This window comes from Channa argus, chromosome 23, assembly GCF_033026475.1.
Source record: "Channa argus isolate prfri chromosome 23, Channa argus male v1.0, whole genome shotgun sequence".
Lineage (NCBI taxonomy): Eukaryota > Metazoa > Chordata > Actinopteri > Anabantiformes > Channidae > Channa > Channa argus.
The window spans coordinates 9,999,983-10,025,704 of record NC_090219.1 but is presented as its reverse complement, the minus strand read 5'-3'; the positions used below and the strand labels follow the sequence as shown (position 1 = coordinate 10,025,704).

General features: G+C 41.5%; 1 protein-coding gene across 9 annotated transcripts in view; it reads right to left on the bottom strand.

Annotated features, from left to right (window-relative positions):
* Window positions 1–63: 63 nt before the first annotated feature.
* Window positions 64–25,722, bottom strand: part of LOC137108454 (suppressor of tumorigenicity 7 protein homolog) — a 42,289-nt gene continuing 16,630 nt past the window's right edge. For 5 of the 9 annotated variants that reach the window (XM_067493055.1, XM_067493058.1, XM_067493054.1 and 2 more), the window contains 14 exons: window positions 14,962–15,044; window positions 12,894–13,053; window positions 10,131–10,185; window positions 9,519–9,634; window positions 9,369–9,444; window positions 7,944–8,098; window positions 7,747–7,844; window positions 7,385–7,499; window positions 4,030–4,102; window positions 3,226–3,328; window positions 2,806–2,956; window positions 2,613–2,705; window positions 1,927–2,069; window positions 64–471 (listed from right to left, as the gene is read on the bottom strand). In XM_067493055.1, coding sequence (XP_067349156.1) covers window positions 376–471; window positions 1,927–2,069; window positions 2,613–2,705; window positions 2,806–2,956; window positions 3,226–3,328; window positions 4,030–4,102; window positions 7,385–7,499; window positions 7,747–7,844; window positions 7,944–8,098; window positions 9,369–9,444; window positions 9,519–9,634; window positions 10,131–10,185; window positions 12,894–13,053; window positions 14,962–15,044 — 1,517 coding nt within the window. In that variant the 3' untranslated portion in view covers window positions 64–375. Of the gene's footprint in view, window positions 472–1,926; window positions 2,070–2,612; window positions 2,706–2,805; window positions 2,957–3,225; window positions 3,329–4,029; window positions 4,103–7,384; window positions 7,500–7,746; window positions 7,845–7,943; window positions 8,099–9,368; window positions 9,445–9,518; window positions 9,635–10,130; window positions 10,186–12,893; window positions 13,054–14,961; window positions 15,045–21,800; window positions 21,823–25,722 lie in introns of those variants that run through there. The other 4 variants (XM_067493060.1, XM_067493061.1, XM_067493057.1 and 1 more) reach the window with 3 other exon arrangements.

Genomic DNA, 25,722 nt, shown 5'->3' with positions numbered 1-25,722 from the left:
ACACAAAAAGTCCTTTATTGTATTTTTTTTTTTTTTGTCTTTTTGCTTTTTTAAATGTTGGCCATTGATCACCCTTTTTTTTTTTTTTTGTACAACAAAAAAAAACAGCTTTAAATGATTGAAAACCCCCCAAAAATGCAAACATATCAAATAAAACCATTTCTGGATTCCTTTGTTGTCTCTGTTCATCTCATGCCTCGTCCTTCTGTCCTCATCTGTTCCATTTAGTTTGAACTTATTCATCTTGGCACAAAGGTGTCAGTTCAGTCCAATGCAGCGTTCTGGGTTTCAGTTCAGCTGTTATTAGTTTTTTTTTTTTGTTTGTCCGAATGAAGGTCAGTTCCTGATTCTGGTCCGGTTCAGGTGGGGAGGGGGTTAGATGCGAGTGAGTTGGTGCCAGAGGCTGGATGGCAGGATGCTCTCTACCTTCTCCATGATGAAGTTCAGAGGGGCAAACAGTGTGCTAAGGAACTACAGGGAGACAGAGACAACCGGACACAGAAGCTTAAATACAGTTTTAGGGAAAGAAATCTGGTTCTGATACTTTCATATAACAAGAATGTTATTTTGAGAGTTTGATCCAGTGTCAGGAGTTTCTTGTTTTTATGGAATAAAAGCAGTTTGTCATTATTACGGGAAACCGTTTACTCTGTTGTTAGAACACATTTCTCATCATAACAGCATGTGACCTGGCCATAGTACACCAACAATAAAAAGTGAAATATACACTGATCAGCCACGACTGTAATACCACCTTCTGTCTGTAGCATCATAAATGATGTATAATTGTGGGTGAATCACCTGTCAGCTCCACCTTTACCAACAGTGACCATCAACCCTTAGTTTATATGAATTACTGTACATGTTTTGGATACATAGTTGTACTTTTACTTTTGTACCACCTCTGTGCACAGTGTCACATTTTGCTGCGTATGGGGGCTGTGCAGCTGCTGACGGTTCGGGGTGTCCGTGCTGACCCTCGACCTCCAGCGGTGGTGATGTGGCTGATCAGAGTATAACATCTAAACTCGTGTATTAAAGCTGTAAGAACTTTGCATATTTTGATTGTCAGAATAAGTTGGTATATGCTAATAACAAGAAATTGTAAGATGTAATCACGTGAAAATGAGCTCATGCCGTGAAAGTTGAGTCTTTCTTTGTTTTGTCAGACATCAATTTCCTTGCTGTCTCACTGAACATTACAGTGGATGTGATTATCATCTGAGATGTTAAACTTCGCCTCAAATTCCTCTAAACATACGTATGTTGTTGTGCTAGGATCATTGATCAAATGACAATTTCTTATTCTCAATTCTGGGCCCTACAGCTTATTCATAACTTCATAACTTATTTCCCGTGTGTCTCCATTTACTCCCTGCCTGTGGGTACAGTGTACAGTAGCTATGGCAACAGACAGCAAAGGGGGAGGGGGAGGAGACATGATGGAGGTTCCCACTTTCTCACAGGACAGATAAAAGCCACAGTGGGGGGGGTTGCATCGCCCTCTGCTCCACCTGCATGTTTCTGCCTGGCAGTTGGTGGTTTGAGAGTCTTAGAAGCTGTGATGGTCCTCGTGCATCGTATCACACATCTCAGCTTCAAAGAGGACTTCAAAGTAAAGCTGTGTTTGAAATGTGCGGGTGGCGCGGGGGAGGAGTGTGGTCTGCAAACCTAGAGGTGGGGATGCTGGGCTCCAGCGCTGATAGCGGCCCTGTAAAGTGGATCAGGGCGTCGTCCGGTGCACGAGCCACCTTCAGGCCAAACTGCCTCTCATGAACGCGTGACACACTGTATCTCGTTTTATTTTAATCACGCTGAGGTTCTGTGGTCGAATGAGACATTTTGGCCAGAGGGACAAGGTCTGGACAGCAGCTGTGATATTCTCATTTTCCCTGAGTGTGTGTGTGTGTGAGTGTTTATACTCACAGCTTTAGCAAACACTCCCATGAGCTCAGGGAACTGGTGTGTGAGCAGAGCCAGCATGGCTGTGAAGGAGCAGAGACCGGCTGTGAAGAGGATGAAGAAGGGCAGCTCCTTCTTCGGGTAGACCGACACCTCGTGAAACACTGCTTCCACGTGGGACACACACACAAACTCAATATTAGTTGACAGCACAACATGCACATCACACACTTTGCTGCAGGTTCCTTTTACAACCATTTGTTTATGAAATTCTTAGTACCTGTGCAGAAGTTTTCAGTAAATGTAAATTGGATTTTTGCTTCAGCATGTTACACAAAAACAAATAAATCTACATTTTTCTCATAGACACAAAGATGATATTTGTTTCTGAAATGGTCAAATCAAAACCAGATGTCAAGAAAATGTCGCTTCTAATACAAATCCACAACGTCTGTGATCCTTATGGAAAAAACAAGCGCATGTTAATAAATGAATAATGCTGCAGCAACTATTATTATCACTTTCAGAATGAATTACTCTTATTGTATTATTATTATTATAATTGACACACCATTTGACAATGAACTAAAATTTTCTCACTCACACATGAACTTGAAGTATAGCGAAGAATCTTTGGTGTAATACACAACATATTTTGTCCGTGTTCTATATAAATACAAAGTGTGTGTGTGTGTCAGGGCGTCTCTTACTGGGTAGCAGCTCTCTGTCTGCTGTCTCTGTGCAGATTGGGTAGGGGTAGAACAGATGACCCTTCTCCAGAGGATATGGGATCATTCTGAATGCTACAAACACACAATGACATTCAGTGAGTATTGGTTTTATTTAACAGCTTCAGACAGATGTTTGCACAGTGTGTGTGTGTGTGTGTTAGCGTGTACTCACTGCCCTCCCACGTGCAGTGCAGCAGGTTAAGTGCCCCCTCCACCCGTTTCCAGTGCTGCAGGTGGAAGAAGGCGTAGGCGATGGCCTCGCTGTCTCCTCTCTTCAGGATGTGTTCTGGAGGAAGAATCAGACTCTTCATCTCCAGCAGATACTGAGGAGATACGAGAGGAACAAAGACGGGACAACGAAAACAAGATCAGCAGCTTTGAATGAATGGGAAGAAAACTAGCAGCAGCTGAAACCAGAAAAACGACGGAGCTGTTATCGTGAGGCAGCAACAGGAAATGATGCTGATTCAGTCATAACTTCATTATAGTTATGTTTTGAGTTTGAATTTATTGGTTTTCTATCAATTTTACCAGCCGACAAAACTGTAATTTATGGTTGACGGCAATTTGTGTGTGTGTGTGTGTGTCTCACTTTGGGGACGTGAGGGTTGAACTCCACCGCTCTGTGAATTGCTTCTACTGCGTTCATCTCTGCTGTGCTCAGCCCTCGCCTGGATGCTGCCTCTGGAGAGAACCTGTATGAGCGTGCGCACACACACACACACACACACACACACACACACACACATCAGTAATCTGACTTGAGATTGCACATCACTGAGTGATCAAAGTGATCACAAAAACCTGCAGTGCAGAATGAAAACCCTTAAATCTAAACCTGGTTATCTTTAACCAGCTGCTCTGCATTACATCATCACCATATCTGATGATCACATCCAGACAAGACTCTGTAAATGTCTCTGAAAGTGCAAACTGGGCCCCTCACTGAAGCAATGCTCAGTTCTTCCGGAACAGTTCTGAAATTTAAAGCGTGCACACCAGCAGGTCTCCGGTCTGACATAGTATAAGTTTTATTTTTAGACAATATTTTTAGCAAATTATGCTTCACTTGCCGTCATACTTGTAAATTTACTATGTATATTAACAACTGGATCAAAGAAAAATAGCTTTTTTTCTAGAACTAAGTTAAATTGTGTGTCTCTGAATGCACAAAACGTCCCCAGCTAAGACACTATAGCAGCTTGTGTGTTTGATGAAGGTCTGAGGATGGTGCCACCAGCATGATGGACACTTTGGTTATTTTAAGTAGCGCCCACCCTCTGATAACCCCAGAGAGTCACTACACCATCGCAATGAGCAGCTCCCCCCTCGGCTATCAGCGGGCCCCCCCCCCCCCCACGTACGAGCACTGCAGCCAACGAAAGCCGATACTCACTTGTCAGACACCGCCCTGGCTTTGAGCAAGGCTGCTGTGTAGCATATCGTTGCAGATTTGGGTAAACTAATATCTGTGGAGGAGACACAAAGCAGACAGAGAGAGAGGCCGATTAGTGCACGTAGAACAGTTTGGAGTTACAGTTCTGGGGGGGGGGGGGGGGGGTTCAGTGTTTAAGAATCCTACTGTTGCCCAGAATGACAATCACATGAAGCTTAGTTTTCATGTAGTAGCTTTGGGCAAATTTTGTTATTAACTCACATTTTTCAGTTACCCAACGCTTTGCAATGTGTTTCTGTAAACGGTGCTAAATATTCCGCTAAGCACTAAGATAGATGGATTCGAAAGGTTCTGAAATGCTTTTCTCCTTATTACAACCCTTTTCTACATGTGGAAGCACCTTAAAAACATGGCTGCTGCGTGTTGGCATTGTTGGTATTCGTCATGCAAATATGTTATTTTGTTATTTTTTATGTGTGGAGCTGCCTATTGGTCTAAAGGAAAAACAACCAAAACCGACGGCGGTGTTTTTTCCCCGACCAGCAGGACAAAACCCCGAAGACAATTTTCACGCAGAAAGAAGCTGGATCTAAGAAATCATTGGTTTTATCATTGACGGTCGTGGAATCTCAGTCACTCTTCAGTCTTCTGTCTTAAGCCTACTCGATCTATCTGCAGCCTTTGACACTGAACCGTCAGATTCTCTTGTCCACACTCTCTGACTTGGGCATCTCTGGATCAGCTCTAGCCTGGCTTGGGTCTTACCCATCAGGACGAACCTTCAAGGTGTCCTGGCGGGGGGACGTTTCTCACTCTCATAGCCTCTCTACTGGTTTACTGCCGCAGGGTTCAGTGCTTCTTTTTTTCGTCTATGCTACATCCCGGGGTTCTATCATCCGCTCACATGTCCTTTCCTATCACTGCTACGCTGACGACACACAGCTCTTCCTGTCCTTTACACCGGACATCTCCACTGTCTCATCACCCATTTCTGCCTGTCTCTCCCAACATCTCTGCCTGGATGAGAGTGAGACATCTTCAGCTCAACCTCTTCAAGACCGAAGTTCTTGTTTTCCCAGCCAGACACAACATCAGCATCAACATTGGATGTACAGAGATTGTCCCCACTAAGTCGGCCAGAAATCTGGGGGTCATCACAGACGACCAACTGAGCTTCAAGGACCACATCTCCTCAGTCTCTGGGGCAGCAGATTTGCCCTCTACAACATCAGAAAGATCAGACTCATTGTGCAGGTGCTGGTTATATCTCATCTTATCTATATCTCAGCTCGCATCAGGTTCAAAGCTCTGTCTCTCGCCTACAGGGTGATCACCTCAACAGCTCCTGCTTATCTTAACTCCCTCATTCAGGTCCACAATCCTTCCCGCCTGCTGCGTTCTGCCAACGAACGACGCCCGGTGGTCGCAGAACCCCACAGAAGACACCAAGCAAAACTCTTCAGCTCAGTGATCCCACGATGGTGGAACGAGCTACCAAACTCTGCACGCTCAGCAGATTCTCTCCCAATATTCAAAAACTGCTGAAAACAGAACTCGTCTGCATCTTCCTATGCACTTAAATCTATTTTTTAAAAATACTTCCTTTCTGCTCTCTCGCACGTGCATCTCATGAAATGTGAACACTTTCCTGATAGGACTTTGCTTTCATGTTTTCTCCTTGACTCTCCTCCAATAAATATACACATACAATACTGTAAATACTCATTGTACACACTTACTGTACCTCATAAAAGTGGATTTGATGTTTCATTACTCTTTAAGTGTCACTGTAACCAGTGGCTGTGGTCACACTGAGAGGCGGCTCTGTACAGCGGAACATCGCATTCACCAAAGAAAAAAAAAAAATTAGAGCCCTAATCTGGTAAATACGAGTTATGTTTCTCATAATTACGAGATACCAGACTTGGTTTTCTCATAAATAAGAAAAAGTTGCAAAACCTGCCGTAGATTAATTTAGTAGTTTTGAGCGGGTCTTCAGTATCACAGTATTTTTTTGATACTTCCAAATCCCTATAGGAAAACAGAAATATTGATGGATAATTTTAGCTTCTCAAAATGTCAACAAATAAGCTGTAACTTGAGCCTCATATCAGACCATCGGCTAAATAAAATAAAGAATTAAATTAGTTTATCCTAAACCATGAGGCCATTGTCGTCTCAAATAGCGACTAACTTTACTTTTCACTCGAACTTTTCTATACATCTTGATCTCTGGATCTGTAGAAATGATTAAAGCCTTCAATCATGAGAAGGGAAACAAATGTCACGTATGATACAGAAAGTTGCACTGTGGGCTTCAACTTGGCCTCATCTTTAGCCTATATGTTTAAATTTAGCAACATTAAATATGGCAAATCAGCTATTTATGCGTGATTTTCTCTTTGTTCCCTTGGACGTAAAGATAACTCACCGATTTCCTCGTATCCATGAAGGAAACTTGAAAACGTGATGATTCTCAGTTCTGACGTGCATCAGAAGAATCTTACACCGTCAAACCATAAATTGCAAATTGAACCTCGCTTTATGGGCCATTTGTTGGCATTTTGAAAAGCGAAGCCCAAGAAAATATCGATCAGCAGTTTTGTTTCACTCTAGAGTTTTGGAAGTATTGAAAACTACCACAGAGCTACTGTGATACTGAAGACATCCTAAAACCTGATTAACCTAAGGCAGCTTCTGAATCGTCGCGAATCTCGTAATTACAAGCAACATAACTCAGGAATACGAGATCTGGATCCGTAGTTCTGTAACTCCGTTTCTCGTAATTGTGAGATCCGGATCTCGGAAGAAATGGTCTCAAATATTTCTTTCTTTGGTGAAAACAGCTGTAGGCTCCGATACCAGTATGTGAATAGAAATAAAGGCATTAAAGGGCGACTTCACCGATTTTCAACTTGCTCTCTATGGCATTAGTTTTGGATGTAAATGTACATTGATGCTTTTAAACTTCTCTGACTTCGCTGTATTAAAATATTTCTCTACTTATAGCTGAAAAGCTCCTCTGGATGACATCACCCGGAGGACTTCTGTTTTTTTTTTTTTTTTTTTCATTTAAAGTTTACATGATATCATCTAGAGGAGCTCTGGAAAAACAGGTTGACCACGATTACAACCTCCATAGTACGAGCAAATCGATCTCAAAATGTGAACTGGAGGTTCCTCCGAGTGATGTCATCTGGAGGCATTTTAGCAGCTACAATTAGAGAGATTTTGTAGGGAAATCAGAGGGAAGTTAAATGGCATTCATTTACATGTACTGCTAAAACTGGAACCGAGGGAAGTACGTTGAACATCAGTGAAGGCGTCGTTTAATCTGTGCGCGCGTGTCCCTCACCGTCATACTTGGCCAGAACGGCCTGGACGTCGGCGTAGTTCTGGAGCTCTAGTAGTGACTCCAGCAGGTTCTCGTGGATGTTGAACATACTGAGGAGAGGGAACTCCTTCATTAACTGGAAAACACACAACTGTTGTTACATGTAATACTGGGCAGGGGGCGACACATGCACAGTCAGCACACAAGAGCTCTGGGTCATTACTGTGCAGTTACAGCACAGTTACAGCGACCTGAGCGAATGCTGTGCAGGCTTTGTGAGACTTTGTGACACAGGCAATCAATCTGAGGCCGTCAAAAATCTGTGTGTGTGTGTGTGTGTGTGTGTGTGTGTGTGTGTGCGGGCTAACAGAGGGGGTACTTACGTCTCGCATCATTTTAACTGCTTCTCGCGTTCGGCCAAGCTTTCTGGAGCACATGGCCAGTCTCCTCTTTATATACACCAACACATTAGTGTCTCTTCCTAATGGAGAGAGACACAAACACATGACACGTCACATTAAATTCTCATTTTTTTGATTCTGAAAACTAGCAGTACTAGTATTAAGTGGACTGCACTCACTGTGCTGGGCTTCGTACTGTGTACCGTGATGTTGGAGCTGCTGGCTGCGGCGGTAGCAGCTCTCTCCAGCTTTCAGCGCCTGTTTAAACAAACGTTCAGCCTCCATAATGGTGGTGGCCTCCTCCTCTGCCAGGAGGATGTACGCTGTCGCACAGCTGCAGGAAAGAAGACAGAAATCACAGGGGAGAAGTGAGCAATAAGAGAGAGAGGAGAAATCAGAGAGAAGACTTAACGGTTTTATTATACTTAAGAAAAGACGCATCTGAGACGGAGAAAATAAATGAAGAGATTTAAAGAACATGTAAGCAGGAGTCAGAAGGAAGGAAAGAGTGCAGAGACAACAGGGTCACAGAAAAACACCTGAGGAGAAAGAACGAAAAAAAACAATTCTTCATTTCTCTTTTCTGTTGAGCGTGGATTTTAAAAAATTTCAGTTTTTTTTTTTTCACACTCCCGTATTGAATCATTCATCAATTTACAAAGTCAATACCGATGGCACCTTGTTTGTCTGCACAGTGTGGAATCTCAGCACGATCAAACTGCCTTTACGTCTCATGTATTTGTAAGCAGCATCTGACAGAGCAGTGATCAAAGAAGTTGTCCTCTGCCGTCACGACCTTGATATGAGCTGGGAGCAACATGAGATGCTACCACAACTCCTCTGTGCTGCCTTTGTAGTCAGAGACGCTGCTAAAAATAAACCGACACTGCCGTGATAACAAGCATAAAGTTGTCATGTCTTTCCCTATGAATGATGCAGGCACCCAGAGGGCCAATCTGTGATGAGATGCACCATCTGTCTCACACGACGAAAGTCAAGTTTGCCGTCTTGCATTTGTATCACACTGAGACTTGATGTCTTTATTACCAGTTTGGATTTTGGAATAAAAAAAACAAAAAAAAAGTTTAGTTTTGCTTGAACTTTATAGTTTTTAAATTTGTAAAAGTTGCGTTTGTAAAAAAAAAAAATGCAAACGCAAACAAGCGTTTGGTAGTAACACACATCTGATGGGTCACAATCTACAGTGATACTTATGTAATGAAGAGTCATTTCCTTAATAATAGATAAAAAATGATAACTGCTATGGCCTTAAGCTGTCACGTTCGAAACGAAAACATTAAAACACTAAATCCTAAGTAGTACTTGTAGTGGAGAATTATTTTAGGCCAATACTTTTACTTTAATCTTTAGTTTGAGTCTTTTCTGACTGGTTAAAACGATGAACCACGCTCATAAAAATATAAACTGCAGCCAGTGCTCGTTGTGCACGTGTGGTCATCAGCAGCACCTCGCTACACTGAAGACAAGTTTGGAAAATAGTTCTACAATAACATCCTGTATAAAAGTTCCATACTGCGTCTTTTGAATAAGTCTCCTGAGGAGAAAGTTGGACAAAAAGGTGAAATAGGACAAAGTGAACTCACTCTTCAAGCTCCAGGGCTTCATGTGCTGCAGAGATTCGGGCCTGCGGGTTCCTCTCTCTCCAGGCCTTCTGCATGACTGCAACCACACAAACACATTCGTTAGCGAGGGTCCAATACAAGCAAGTGTCGCGTGAGTGTAAGTGTTCTCACTAGCGTCAGCAGGTCGGAGGTGGTCTGAGTCGCAGGTGAAGAAGGTCTGGTGGTCTTGGGCTGACAAGTTCATGTCATAGTACGTCAGCGGCTCTCGACCCGTTACCCACGTATACCTGACAACAGCAAAGACACACAGTGAAACACGTTAGAATTAAACTACCGAGTAGAAAAAAAGAACTGCAGAGAAAGAATGAAAGACCTGAGCAAATTTACTTCTTAAATGAATAAGATACTTAATAGTAAGTTAGATTAACTTCATGCGAACTGTACTTGACTTGACTGTACTTGACAGTTAGAGGAAGAATCTCAATATGCTGGTTGACAGATACGGAGACGGGATAATTGCAGCATGAAAATGGAGGCTGCCTCAACTTGAGGCAGAGACATCAAAAAGAGAACAAAAGAAAAAAAATGACAGAATAGAGACTGTAGAGTTCAAATCAAAAAATGAGAAATAAAAATAAATAATTAAAAACATAAAAAAGGGACAAAAGAGAAAGTGGAGGAAAAGAAAGAATACAGATAAATGAGCATGAGAAGAGGCAGGAGAGTGAACACGAGACAGACTGAGAGTTTCCACATGCAGGTAGCTTAGCTGCCGTCACTCACCGATTATACTCGGCTCCACGAAATAAATTCAGCGGATTTCTCCACACTTTACATTCTGCGGGAGGGAGACAGAGACAGAGACAGAGAGAGAGAGAGAACAACGCTGTTGATCAGTGTCGGGGGGCAAAGTCGACGCCGAGCCTCTTCGACTCACTTCAAAGAATGGCTCGAGCTTTCTGACATCCCCCCCGCTGCTCTCCCACCGACTCGCCGACCTCTTTGAGAGCACAGCTGACAGGGAAAAGGCCTTAAAAGCCAAACATGCTTCCTCACAAACACTGCTGCTGTCAGAGAGTCTGTTTTGTGGCTCCCAGCACTGAGCACGTAAATGGAGGACGCAGGGTTTAACAGCAAGGCTTTTTCATAATGTTGATACCACAAGTATCTTTGGATTTGGACGAGCAGATATGGCCTGTTGGGAAACTGCAGATTTCACACATTGAGACGGATTTGCTCAACGCGGTTTGCAAATGCCGTTTCAAGTGGCTCGGGAGGAGCGGAGATAAACCCTGATGGTCTATTTCAGGAGAAACCTCTGCGCCTTAGGGACGTTTTGTAATAGAAAGACTGAATTTGAGAGTGGGGGCGTTTTAAGAACCTGGGTGTGTAACTGGAAGGAGAAAAGCAATCAAACTGCATGTGGGGAGTGTAGGCTGCACCGAATTTTATCTTTTTCTTTTTTTTTTTCGCAAATCCCTACATTTTATTAAAAGTGCAACACTCAACTGCACAAGCAATAAACCTTCATTTAAATGGTTGTTGTTTTATTTCTCTCACCCATTAAACAGCACACAGTGACATCTTTAAATTGCTTGTTTCGTCCAACCAATACTTTAAAAAGGGACGTATATGGACTTTACATGGCTATAAAAACTAGGCAATGCAGCAAAGCCACCATTTCAGAAAATGAAGCCTGACATCTAATTCTAGCCCCTCTCACCTCGAAATCAAGGTAAGAACTCATTCATTTCTAATCAACGAGTAAGAAAGTCACAGAAACAGCACTTTCAGGTGAGACATTAAGTGTAAAAATATAAAATGCAGAACGTTGACTAATCCATTATGTGATTATATACGAGTGTGTCCCCAGCATCTGTTACAATAAAGAAAGACAAGTTACAACTTGCACCTTTAACTTCAATGGAAGAATTTACACAGTTGACCATTAGCCATAAAACTGAGAATTAGTACAGTTAAAATGATTCGACTTCCTTTCGACACTTCTAACACAACATACATAATCCCATTTATTTCAAGCATGTTTGGCTAAAAATAAGAGCAGCGTGTGTCAACAGACGGATTAAATGATCAGGGGATGTAATACTTAATAATAAATTCAAAAAGATTTCAACATGTGCCACACACTGGATGCATGTGGAAGATCATGATTCTCTGTATCACCTGCAATAGAACGCTAACAATTCTTCAGCAGTAAGACGCATCTTTTTAAATAAATGAATTTCCACAGGGGAGCAAATTAACTGTGATCCAAGTCTCACAACAAGTGAGTGTGGAGGACGCTGCAGGACAAGCCGAGCAGACCGAGTGCTTCCCTGTATAATGCAGAAAGAGTGAGCTACGTGCTAAAAGCAACGGTCTCCTTCAAACAAACTCGCTCATGCTATTTGTTGCTTTACTTCATGGTGCCAACTACATTTATGTTTGTTTGTATGTGAAAAAAAACTTAATATAAATGCAGTCACAGTTCATGTTTGGAAATATACACTGACAGCTAAAATGCTGCAAAGTTGTTTGAGAATGTGTCTTAAAAAAAAAAAAAATAGAAAAAGGAAGCTCCACCAAAATACACTGAGGCAGCAGAGAAAAGGCCTGAAGCTGTTCTGTAAAACGCACAAATGAAGACTTATAAAAGTTATTGTGTAAAAACAATCGATTCCTGGAACTGTATTTATAAAAACCTGGGTTAACTTTCTGATTCACAGCCATAAGCGACACTGAAAGAAAACTCATTTGGACGGAGACTCACGAACAAACGTGGACGCCTCTAACAGTGTGACATCAACGTGGACCTTGATTGCATTTGTTGTCAACAACGATCCAAAATGATTTTAGTAGCTCTTCTGGAAAACTCCTACAAGTACAATCAAGTGTGAAAGCGTCTCCCAAACGTCCACATTAAATTAGCTCTTTCATTGCCAGTGGGATTTGTCCCAGGGCAGCAGAACAACTGCTTGGACATTTTACATTTTGGCTGTTCTTCTCTCTAAAAGCGAAAACAGCAGAACTCAGGAGCTTTATGCCACTTTGAGCCAACTCTGTACGGCACGTGAATAGATGGTGAGGAGCATCGTGACGAGTAAAAGTCATTGTGCTGTGGTGAAAAAGTTACCAAACACTTTAATCGCCTGGTCTCTGACTTGCTGGAAGTGTAAGTGTAGCCTGAGCAGTGTGTGTATTAACATGCTAACAAACAAATACATCACCATGGTACCGTTGGAAAAGTTAGGGGGTTTTAAAACAGGTGATGTGTCGCTTAAGTACATATTCCACATAATGAGGCTGAATTACCAATTTAGCAAAATGCTCAACTTATCATATCGGAACTGATTTTTTTCTTTCGACCAAAATGTTGTTTACTATCAAGAGTAAATTAAAGGAACTATAAAAGTAAAAAGATCGGACCGTAGCTTTTAGATTCCTTGTCTGGGAGTTAAGACCACTGCCATATATTGGGATCTTCAATAAGAGCTCAAGGTTTTGCCCTGGGACCCTCTTGAAGGTTGGATAGTAAAGCCCTCTTACCGGACACACTTTGCCGATTGGAGTCCGCCTCCCCGTTACTGGTGTTGGAGTTGCTGGGGGAGCTGCTGTCCACTCCGCCCAGCAGGGGGCGCAGGTGACTCACAGATACCTGCTCTATGAAGGAGGTCCCATATTTTCTGAAATACCACCACTCAAAGATCTGAAACATTGAAAAAAAACACAAGAGTCTTTAAAATTGACATTACTGTTCAAATGATTCAATGTGAGTTTATGTGGAAAAATTGCTAAATTGAATCATCATCTAGTCTTAGGCTATAAAAAAAGTATCAAAACAATCCAGCCAACATCAGCCAAGCCTATTTTTAATTAAACAGGAAAATCATACAGGCAAGTAGTAGACGGCTGCCAAAACTATCAAGTCAGCCAAAAAAACTTTAGTAGTGCTTCGCTAGTGACTATGACTCCATATGTGTTTAATGCAGCTTTATGACTTTAATCAGTGTGGCCTCAACTAATCCAGTAATTAACACTCTATGCATCAGTGAGGCTCGGTCTTCTACCACAGGGGCCCATGAGTGTGCTTCTGCAGGATTTTACCAATTACCATCTCCAGCCACAGAGGAGGAACTAATAAGTTGGGGCCTGCCGTTTGGTTGGACTTGAAAATCGGCAGACTGTCAGGTCACAATAGCACGTCTGAGAACCACGCCGACGGCAGAGTAGGTCACCCATTAATCTGCATGTTCAGGTGCCCCTGAGCAAGACCCCCGAGTCCCGCTGAGGAAGCCAGAGCCTTGCCTGGCCATGTTTTTGTGAAATGTTACAAATGACGCGCGCTTAGTTTTATGGCTTTCACCGTGCACTGGTACTGAGCATCACAGCATATAATCCAAAAATACAGCTATTACAACTATATGTAAATTTGAGACGGGCATCCGGACTCACCCAGATGAAGCCTTGTTTTAATGTACAGACTGCAAAGCTGTTCCACCATAAACCTCTACTTATGGCAGAAAGGGATATTCAGATCTCGATGGGGCTCAACAAGAACTCTTCAGTGGATAACTGCCTAATTGGGACATAAACATCTATTCCAATTTTAGAAAAATGACCAATGACACCGATTGGCTCCCGTGTTTCGTAATCATTTTACAGAGCATGTGCAAAACTCCACACAATCTCCAAAGCAGCCAACGCAAATTGGCCAATAGCCCACAGGGGAGAAGGGAGAGAGTTAATTAAGAGAGGAGCTATTTTAAAATACAGACCAACTACTGCTGCACAGTCGGCCGTCTCAGAGAAGAACTTGAAAGAGATAAAACGACTGCATAAGTAGGAAAGGAAATGCTAATAGTTTCACTATATTGCTTCCCAGCTTTGATGATTGTTGTTGCATCTTCATCTGTGGTATTTATAGTTGAACACAGCCGTCGCTATAGTTTCAAAACAACCACATCTCACATATGAATTATATCGAAAAATGTTGTGTGCTGTAGAGAATCTTAAGGGAAAGGTGCCAAAAGCCGAGTATGGAGGTCAACAGATTGGAACAAGTCACCAGTTAGGTGATAGAATCACATAAGCTGAGTGTTCAGTGCACAGAAATGGAGAGCTCTTCATCCACACCCACACAAAGACGTGTGCGCTTTGAGAGGCACTAAAAACATTAAAACCGTGTTGCATGATGTGATAGGCCAGAAGGATGTACAGCAATCCAGAGGCTGCAGCTCATCCCATGAAGGACTAAATGAGTATAGATCTCCTCTCTGTTCAGCTCCTTGTGGCCTCTCAACCTGTAATTACAGTCCTAAAAAGGCTCGTGGAGTCACTCAGGGAGCCACATCGGACGAGTAATTTTTAAAACACCATGAATGAGAATGTCAGGTTTGATTGTACAGTCGCCAAGCATCAAATGTGATGTTTACAACAAGAAGAACATGGAATGAGTTGAAGTAAAGTGGCTCACTCTCGATGCATTGGAGAACATTTATTTACAGCCCTCGATGTCTGTGCTTGGAGAAAAACCTTCACATTTTCTAAAAAAAAAAAAAAACACTGATAGGATCAGCATCAATACAATCATACTAGGACCGAACATATATCTTACCAATATAAGTCCTGATATGAGGGAGGAAGTGCCCGTCAGAGCCACATAAAACTTGGGCGTCAGGGTGTTGAGAAACATGCTTACTAAAGAGGAGACACAAAAAGCAGGAAGAGTTTAAGGCTCATTTTCAGATTAAAAAATAAATAAAAATAAAAATCAAATCTCCACACAAAAAGTAAGATAAAAGAAAAACAGATATTTGCAGAATCAAATGCTGGATGTTCACATAAAACTGGGACGATCAACAGACTATTGAAGGCTACGGGGAAAAACATCAAAAAGACTGGGGGACACAAGGACATTTGTGATTCCAAGACATGAAATGCTTGACGCAAAAACACGTCAAACACACGCAGTGTTTGGCATTTCCCAGAGAGCACTGCTGCTCAGATGTGACATTACACCACACCAGGGGACCAGGGTCGGCTTTAACTAAGCAGTCAGAAGACACTGTGGGCAGAAGCCTGGGGAGGACATTAAGCTTAACTGGCAGCCTCTACTGAAACACAATATTCACAAGCAACATGCAAATAGACTTTAAACGGGACAAAAAAAAATAAAAAAATCATTTGGATGGTTTCTAAATGGCTGCAATGAAGCACTGCTTGTTAAAAAGCCGGAACAGTGGTCAATTTTCCAGCTGCCATGGTCGTCAAATGTTAAATGCTCAGAGCTTGGATTTTATCCTCACTGGCTGAGCTGCTGGGTGAAAATGGTCTGTATCCCTTTGTCTCATAGTGAAAACACAACCAAACAGAAAGTGTGGTGCATTACAACACACACACACACACACCCACATCCAAATGAATAACAACAGACACACACAAAGTCTACAGGAGAAAAGCTTCGGGACAGCAAATACAGAAAATAAGAACGTTTAAACAACTAGAAACCTCGCGTTAACCAACTTGACTTCAGTAGTGTAATGTGTCGCCATAGCAACAACAGGTGAACCCCTGGCACGTTGTAAGTATCTGCCACTGATAGTTGTGTGACTTAGTATTTGTTCACTGTTGTATTTGGTTGTATTTTTCTGTATTTGGAGCATTTTCCATAGTGTTGCACCTGCATTATGAAATTGGTGAAGTTAAGTCTTCTTCTTTTACGTGTGTGATCTTAAGTCGCACTGCATTGAGATTCCATTGCAGCTCTCATCAGCCTTCAACCCCTTGATCGCAATGTCACATTTCCATACAAATGATTTCCTAGTACCAGTAAATGTAAGATCCTACGAATTGGAAAATTACAACTCCAAGTCAACGATCCATTTCAATCCAGCTTTACAGTGTAGAGCTAATCCAAGTTCCTCCTAACAGCAGCCACCACCGTTACTTTTTCCTGCTTTGGTGTAGACGTCTATTGAAACTGTGGCAAGTACATTTTCTGTCCTGACTGTAAGAATACAAAAGAAAAAAAAAACAAAAAAAACTGTAGCAGGGAACCTGCCTCTGCAGTGTGTCTTCAATTTCATAAAGACGAGAACCTAATTTAAATCGCTAATTACAAAAGGTGTGAAGCAGATAAGAAGCCTTCTACGATCACTTGATTAGCCACAAAAATCTAAGCCTGATGGGGAAAAGCAGGCTTAAGTGATTAACATCAGAACAGGGACCACATCCTAACTAATGATCTGTTTAGGAAAACTAACTGCTAACCGACCTTCACTCCTCAAACAAATCCAGGACAGTGCTTTTCCACTGTCTGATGGGTTGGTCTGTGTGATCTGTGCAGACCTTGTGAAGCCAAATCCCCACTGCAAGGAAAAAATTACTGATTTCACATGATGTGCCAGCTGATTTCAGTAAATCACTGTAACTTCTCCTTCCTACATGTGGCTGTAAGGTGAGAGAGCCAAGCTCTACACCGACCAACCTATGTCACATAAGTGGAGGCGTTAGCTTGCCATGTTCATCTCTTAAGCATCACACTGATGTTAGAAGGAGGGTGGGACAAAGACCTCACTCAGATGAACCCCCTGCCCACAGAAACGTACACACATACACCCGTGTATAAGCTAAGTGCAGCTGGACAGCTATTCATTGCTGTGAAGTGGAGGCTCTCATCCCGGCAGAAAAGCTTTGGCCCGTGGTCAAACAGGCCTAACAGCTGCTGTCAGCATGCGCCGATGAGAGGATACTGCTGCCTGGCTCGTCTTCGTTCGGCCAATAAATTCAGCTTTAATTAGCAAACGCTGCATTCGCATAAATACAACGTAGCAGGAACCAAATCTAAGGGTGACAGAATTTAAAGATTATTATAAAATGTGCAGTTTATTACAGATTAGTTTGAGTGATGAAACAATTACGCTGCAATTTTGTCCCTTTTCTTTTATGTTACAAATTCCATTTCCATTAAAGTTGTAAAAAGTAAATAAAAAAAAAGGAGCAATAATTGTCATTTGAAAGCTAAACGCTTTAAAACAGGACTTTTTTATATTTTTTATATAGTTTTTATATTTTGTAACCCTTCACCAATTTTCAACTTGCTTTTATACGGCTTTCGTTTAGGGTGTAAATATACAATGTAATGCTTATAACTTCCCTCTGGCTTCGTTATATTAAAATATTTCTCTGGAAAACTCCATAGTGTGAGCAACAAAATGACACAATGTGAACTGAAGGTTCCTCCAAGTGATGTCATCTGGAGGCATTTGTCAGCTAGAAGAAAACCGATATTTTAATAAGTCAGAGGGAAGTTTAATAGTGACAGCGACCTACAATGTTTCAGATGTAAGGATGGAGCGAGTCCCAGCCGGCAAAAAAAATTAATCAGAATAATGTTTGTCAAAGAATTTGCAAAAAGAAGAAAGACCATCTGACTTTTTAATCAATCAGCATCTTAGGGGCCATTAATGGTTTGGGTAACTTGCACATCTGTCAAAACACCACTAATACTGAACCATATACTGTCTACAGGTTTTGAAACGGCACATGCTGCTATACAGACGATGCACTTTTCTCAAGAAAGGCCAAACCACATTCTGCACACATTACAACAGCATGAACTTTAGATCTGGTAATAACTGGCAAATATACAAATATGACAAAGGGGGTCCCAAACTGCAGCCGAAATCCTGTATCACGTAAGACACAAATAAACGAGAAGAAAAAAAAAAAAGATTTTTGCTTTCAGAATAAAGCAACTGGTCTTCTCAATCTTTCCAGTGTTATTAGACAAAGAGACAACACGCTGGCCCTGTCCCAACTCTTTGGAGTGTTGCTGTCAAATCAAATATACGTTCAAAATAATTTGCAAATCATCGCAATCGCTTTTTATTTACATTTCGCACAGCATCCCAACGTTACTGGAAATGGCTTTTTTTCCCTTTAATATCACGAGGCAACATTTTACAGACTTGTTGATTAAACAGAAATGTTAGTTACTTGCAGCTCTATTATGACACAACAACACCGAGAGTCATCATTTATGCTCTCTGTGTAATTTAATTAGATAATTCTAGAGTAAATTAAAGTAAAACGTAATCAAGCCTCAATGCCACACAATTAACTTTAGAATCAGAACAAGACATATATTTACATTAAATAAAATGATTCAGTGTGATTCTAGTTTTTAAGCAGAATGTTTCCACAAGATGCATAAAAAGCAACAAGAGTTCGTTTTATTTTAGTTAAGCAATTTAGGAAGATCTTCTTAAAACCAGTCTCACATCATACAGACTCAGGTGTCCAGGTGTCCTGTTGTGAGTTATTATGGCCTGCTGGTCCTACTCACCCACTGTGATTGTGTCTGCATCAGACCATTACTGAAATTGCTGAATGCTACTAATAATTATTTTTATAAATAGTAAATAAATTAAAAAAAAACCTATAAGATGAAAAGAAAAGAAGGATACTTGTTATAGCTTTCTGCAGCACAAGGAGACATCTTAAAAGGTCTTGTTCAAGTGTCCAAAGTCCAAAGGGTCATAATCATTTGTGGCAAAGAAAACCATCAAACCAACATATTTGATTATCTAGTAAAAAAAAAAAAAACGATTTAAGAATTTTTTTTTTGTCAAACCAAACCCTCAGACCTCTTTGGCTTTTAAAAAAAAAAAAAAAAAAACCCAAACCAAAACCAAACCAAACCCTCGGACTTCTTTGGCTTTTTCCCCTCCTGTGAGTTTGTACTGGTAAAGACAAAGCCAGAGAGTGAGTTGGGAGGACAACGTGATGAATTGAGGGGACAAATTCTAACAGACAGACTAAATGTCACTGGAGACAATGGGAGAGGTGACCTTTGCAAAAGAGGGGACGGTCTGCAGACTGGTGGCCTGACTGGAATTCTAAAAGACACATCAACACGCACACATGGGATCATGTAAGCACGCTCATAAATGCACAGTCACACACACATACAATTCATTATGTACTGATAAACATACTCACAGTTTAAATATTACCACCACTCTATGTCTAAAAAGATAATATTCTGCATTGCAATAGACATATTGGCAGTGGTAGGTGAGATTGCATGACTATTTATCTCCATCAGAATTTGATGTGGATACTTACCATGTAGTACAGATGTCCCGATAACACTTTTCCTTAAACTAAGTAAAAGTATTTACATTTGAGTATTTTAGTAGTACGATATGTTGGACGGTAAAATTCTCATCATTCCACTTAGTCTAGCAGCAGTGGGGACAGTCCTGAAGACTTTCAAAGACGAGACACTTCACACTTCTAAAAGGTTTTTAAAAAAGGTAGAAAAATGCACGAGTCCCACAAAACGTGAAAACCTTCCATGTTCTTCTGCCAACGCAAACATGCGGTGACTAGGAGCAACATTTGGTGAAAAAACACAAAAGCAAAAGTAAAAAAGAGAAAAGATCCTGGATGGAGAGACACGGACATCACAGGCTGACATCTAGATTTGATCTTTGGCTGCCGAAATGTAATCAGTTCAATTAGACGACATTAAACTAAAACATTTCCTGTGAACGGGACAAACGCATGAGATGGACATAAGGTCACAGTGGCCCTGACAAGTAAGGGTCAAGACTTGAATCCTGCACCTTTAGCGGTAGGACTTTAAAACATCTGTCCTACATCTGAATTTAAGCAAGTCGTGGAATTACTTTTAAAAAAACTCCCATATGCATGTCATCACCACAGCTCACAAAAAGTGGCTGCACAGAAATGTATTGCATCACAAAGTCCTGATAAGGCAGCACCGCTGAAGGATCTACATAAATGTCAAACATTATCCTAAGAAGCAACGTGAGTAACATGGGACGAAGTTAAGTGCTCCTGCAGGTCACCTGCATCCTAACCTGAGTTCTATGTCACTCCATTTCTCCTGCTCATGCCTGAAACAGTTTTTTTTGGCAGGGCGATTAGGCGGCGCCCTTATAGTATGGCTCATGTGGCAGGACCCTGACTGATGGGGCTGCAAGCAGAGTCTGTCTGGGTCTAACTACCTTTGCTGACCTTTGAGCAAGACAGAATGTAGCAAACATCTGTCACAGCTGGTAAGCAAGCCTGCCTCTGTGTGTGCGTGTGTGTGTCGAATTCTTTTTATAGGCATTGTATGAACATCACCCGTATTTTTCAGGAGTTATTACGAAGCTCTGTGACTCACTCACATGAGCGAGAACAATAACTCTTCCTTTATATCCACGTGTGCATTAAATTACATGCTGGGGTACAACCAGTGCTGCTTAATTCATGCTCCTCAATCTTTTCTGAAACATAAGAACACACGGAGTGTGTCAACCGAGGACAAATAGAGCTAAAAGTATTCCACAAAATCTCCAACTGAAGTTTATAGAAGCTTAATTTGCGTGTCAGGATAAATACTCTCAGGGATTGATGTGGAGCTGAACTGGTACTTTAAATCTTTAATTTCCGTTTGGACTGTTCTTCTTGCAAAGCGCTCAAGTACAGAAAATCCAAGATTGCACTGTCTAAATGAAGAGCTGGCAGCGAGACACTCGAAACTAACAGGCCGTAACAAAAAACAACAAAAAAAAAACACTGGCTGCCAAGAGAACAGAAAGTGTGTTAAGGTGTCACTGTTTTTTGTTTTTTTTAAAGGTGCTTTGTATTCGATTCTGAACTGAGCAAACCCAGATATTAATCAATTACTGTGTAGAAATGTTCCAAAAATGCTGCCACACAGGGCAGCGACTGTATCTCAACTAACTAGAATTTAAGTAAGTCTCATTTATTTGATCGATTTGTGTTCGTTTCATTTTGTGTCAATGTTTCCCAGTATTTGCTCTCTTTACTTTGTATCAGTTGTGTTTGTTTTCACAGTTGTAATGTACTGTCTGCTTTGCTGAATAATTCAGCATAATTTTCATTTCCCTTTTATGTCAATAATGCATTAGAACACAAGAGGACAGAAGGGAGAGAGAGAGAGAGAGAGTTTTATCAATTTTCTTTGCTTTACTTGCTGGCTGATGGGGTAGACAATTACATGGCTGCATTTCTGCCAAACAAAAAAGTAAGATGTCAAATAACCTCTAATATTTAATTAAAAAATACGGAACATCCACAGAAAATAAATACAAGGATGGAACGTTGGTACTTCTCTCTTCCCTGGACTTAATTTGGCTCTGCTCAACAAGCTACTATGTAAACACAGATATGAGCTACAGCTAGTTTATTTGTCACACCAACACAGATATACAACTAAGACACACACACACACACACACGGAGCCAGCAGGCCTTCGCCCACGCACTGAGCAAACCGCCACTTCATGAATATCATTACAAAATGCACAGGGCCACCTGCTGTACATAAAACAAAGGCCATTTGCAAGGGAAAAGATCAGAAACCCAGCTAGCGTTCAGTTCCTTAGCAGACAGCAGCAAACAGCACATTACTTACCCTCCATCCCCCTGAAACATCCACTTTAAGCCCCCAACACACCAACGGGATTTTTTAAATAGAAATATCTTTGGTAAAGACAGTAACAGTGAGGATTCCTTCCCTCCCCCCCTCACCAGAAATGACTGTCTCTCCACAATCTAAAGCAGCAGCTAGTTGTCTCTCATAGACCACATGTAGTAGCGGGGGCCCGGGGCATCGTTTGCCTTCTTCATTGGCTGCTGTCCGTGAGTGACAGCAGGCTGACACAATTGTATGTCAGCTCTGTCCTGCACTCCCTCTAGTAACCCAGCAGTATCAGTAGCGTGTGTGTATGTGTGCGTACGTGTGTGTGTGTGTGTGTGTGTGTGAGTGAGTGTGTTTAGGTGGGGGGGTGTTCTGTAGATGCCCGTTCAGCCAATCAATTACATGGATTTTAATGAAGAGGGGGTGGGGCCAGGGAGCTCCTCAGCTTCCTCCTGCAGGGGTAACCATGACAACCCCTAAATGACCTTACAGGAGAACAGATAAAGGAGTCTGTTCAGTGCAGATTCACAGATATCCAAGGCTCAATCTTCCAGTCTTGTGATTACTGTAATGGAAACATTCTTATTCCACATCCTTACTAATCCTCTATTTTGTTTTTTAACCAGCTGCCTGTTTGATACGCATGCAGTCACACACACACACACACACACACACACATTTCCTCGTAGCATCAGCCCAGGCTCACACCAGCCTTCCAGATGGCCACTGACAAGGTCCAATGAAGTAACTGAGGGTTAAGTGCCTGGCTCTAGAGCCCCTCAGCAGGCTGAGGGTGAAACATTATCCCTGGCTTTCATAAGGCAGAGAATTTCCCACTTGATCCATTGATTCGATCAAGACACTCATTCCTTCTTCAGCTCGCTGAGATACTAGAGGAGGAGGATGGAAAAGGACCCAGTAAAATTAAATGGCTGACAAGGTTAGCTACAGCTCCATGTTAGCGTTTGAACATGATGATGACAGATGTGGCAATTTCCCCTATGAGAGCCTACTGCCTGAACCGATTCAATTATGACTGCACTTCCTTGAAGATCCACCAAGAAGAATTGTCACGCGAGCACTCTTCACCAACGGCCCGGTAATGAACTCCTCGGGTAGAACGCACGAGTAAACAACGCTGTTAGCCGAGAGCGAGAGCACAATTTTGATAATGAAGAGTACACCCACTGGAAATTTAACCTCAATTTTACACTATAATTAGGAATGAAACCGCAGAAGTCATTACCGTGTTGTCCAATGTGAGATTATCCCAACATGTTTAAGTCCAGGTGTTCAGAAATTACACAGGCAGTTGAACAGCTGCTGCATTAGCAGGCTGAAACACCGACATGACAGACTAAAAAAAATAACAATACTGTCAAATGATTGTCTTCATAATTTATTCCTCTTTTATAGCAGACCTGTAATTTGAAAACAATCGCGCAACAGAAGAATCCGACATCTTCTTTGTTTTCCAATCACAACCCCTCCTTTTGTTTGCAGCTCCATCGTGGCCCGCCTGCTAAATCCATGCAGAGAAACCTCTACCAGCCAAATAATATTCCGTCCATACCATGCAGCTCCCGGGTGTTAATTATATTCAGGCTCATTCTGCAAGTTACCCATCTGCAGCCAAGCACATGTAATGATTACGGCTGAGGAAGTACGACAAGAACAGTAGTGTTTACATTTCGCATCTGGCCTCCACACACAGCCAGTGGTCTAACTTCTCTGACTAACTAGGACACCGTCCACTCAGTCATTTATCAATGCTACGGTCAGGTCACTTACTTACTGTTGTGGAGCGGTATCATTATCCAGACAAGCAGGGATTAATGTCAACTCCATACACTGGAATGTACTCGTAGTTTCTTTGGTTACACACATCTGTACTGATCTACAATAGAAATATTGTGATTCTGCCAACGAACAACAGTTTGCACTAATACAACTGTTCTCTTTTTAACCGTTTAACATGAGCGTGTCAATATTAAACAATTGTACGATGTAACATAAGTCACACAATAATGGCATTTAGTGTTTAGTATGAACGAAAGTGAATGCAATGTTTGCCAGTTGTTGTGCAGCTGAGAATAAGAACCACTGAAATGGTTATGTGTCATATGTTCAGCTGCACGCGAGATTCAAAAACAGCAACTTTGCTCCGCCCAGCCGCCTTCTTCCTGCTCGGCTCAACAACACTCTGCCCTGAGCCTCAGGTGTTCACCAATATGACATTACAATTAATGAGAATGCTCCAAACTTTCTAATCAAGCATAAATAAATAAGATTCTCCATCTGGTCATAAGGACAAATGTCAGTGCTGTTCAATGATTTTAAAAAGTTGCGTACAGTTTCTTTAAGTACTCGCAAAGAAACTTCGCAATATCCATAGAAAGTTGGGGGACTATGATGAGATCGAATTCAAAAAGGAACAGAATGACCTCACCTCCCTTGTCTCTGGCCAAGCCTATGATCATTAAAAGTCAAGAGTCCCAACTCTGTTACTGTTGGCACGGGCTGTTGACCGCTGAAGTTATGGATGGCAGCAGCTAATGGCCTGGGAGCTGGTCCTGTTCACTAAATAGTTTCACAACCCGCTTTAGATCCATGTATGGAGATTTGAAAGGCCAGTAAAATGACCAAGTTATATAATGTAAAATTGTTTCCAGATTTTTTCGGAGCACCATGGTTTGTTTACCTAATCTCACTGAACTGAACAGCTACGAATGACACAGGCAACAAGGAAAAAAATTTTAAACAAGTGATGTCATGAAAAAAAGCTGTTTGGTTTAGTTTTTCATAAGCACACAGCACTAACAGGGCTGTGGCATTAGTTGCTACAGTCTTTACACCCACAAACACTTCTGTCTTAAACACTTTTGGCAGAAAGAATGTCCTGATAAACCGGTTGATTAAAATAAATAAATAAATAAATGGTTAATTGCTTTTTTTGAATGCCAATTCCACAGCTGAAGTCAGATGAAGAAGGGCATCATTCATGCAGAAAAGTAGAAACAGCCTCCTTTACTCAAGTTCAGACACCAGCTGGTTAAATGAAGTGTAACTAAGTCAGGTTGGGTTTAATTTGAGCTCACAACAAAATGTGCAGTTTATTAGTGTGGCTTCAATACGTTTTCGAGTACTCTTGAGTACTCGAAAACTCATACAAATATTTACGCAAAGTAACTTTTTAAATGTTTAAACCATCTGGGGTATGACTGGTTTATTTAAAAAGGGAAGTAAACCAAAACCTTCCTCTTGGTGAAAGCTTGACAGTGCACTTCATGAAGTCTTATGGATGTCTCTCTATAGAACAGACACCCTAATCCTAGCAAAGGTGCACAACAAGGTTTAAGATTTCCCTTTAAATTTCTATATTTCTCACATAACAATTTGCACAATAAGCGTGAAAAAGTCTCCACCTGCTGGGTGAGGAATTATTATCAGAGGCTATGATCCTCAAGAAGACAATAGTGTCTCTTTTACTGGATACAAGATAAAAGTCTTGAAAGAGGACCCTTAGTCAAATTCACCCTCCTTTTTGGCTCATTTAACTTCCAGCCACTACATGAGCTCAGGAGACAAAAATAGCATAAGTCAGCAGTTACCACAGAAACCCGATCACTCTGGCGTTTTGCCGTTCTTACGGGGGGTTACCACAGCAACAGAGACAGCTGGTTGCCATCAGAAGGCTGTTTGGTTATGATCAAATGGCCATTTCTACCTTATTCTGCTTGAGCGCCGACAGTGCAACAAGCAAAAATCATGCAGCCTGGAGCTTCCTCAGCAAGTGAATTCAAAGCGCATTACTTGCTTATCACTGCATTGAGAGATGATGTGATCTTGTCAGGCAAGAGGCAAAAATAATATCCAGCTTAAAAAGCAGCATAATGACCACTGATGAAATACCATT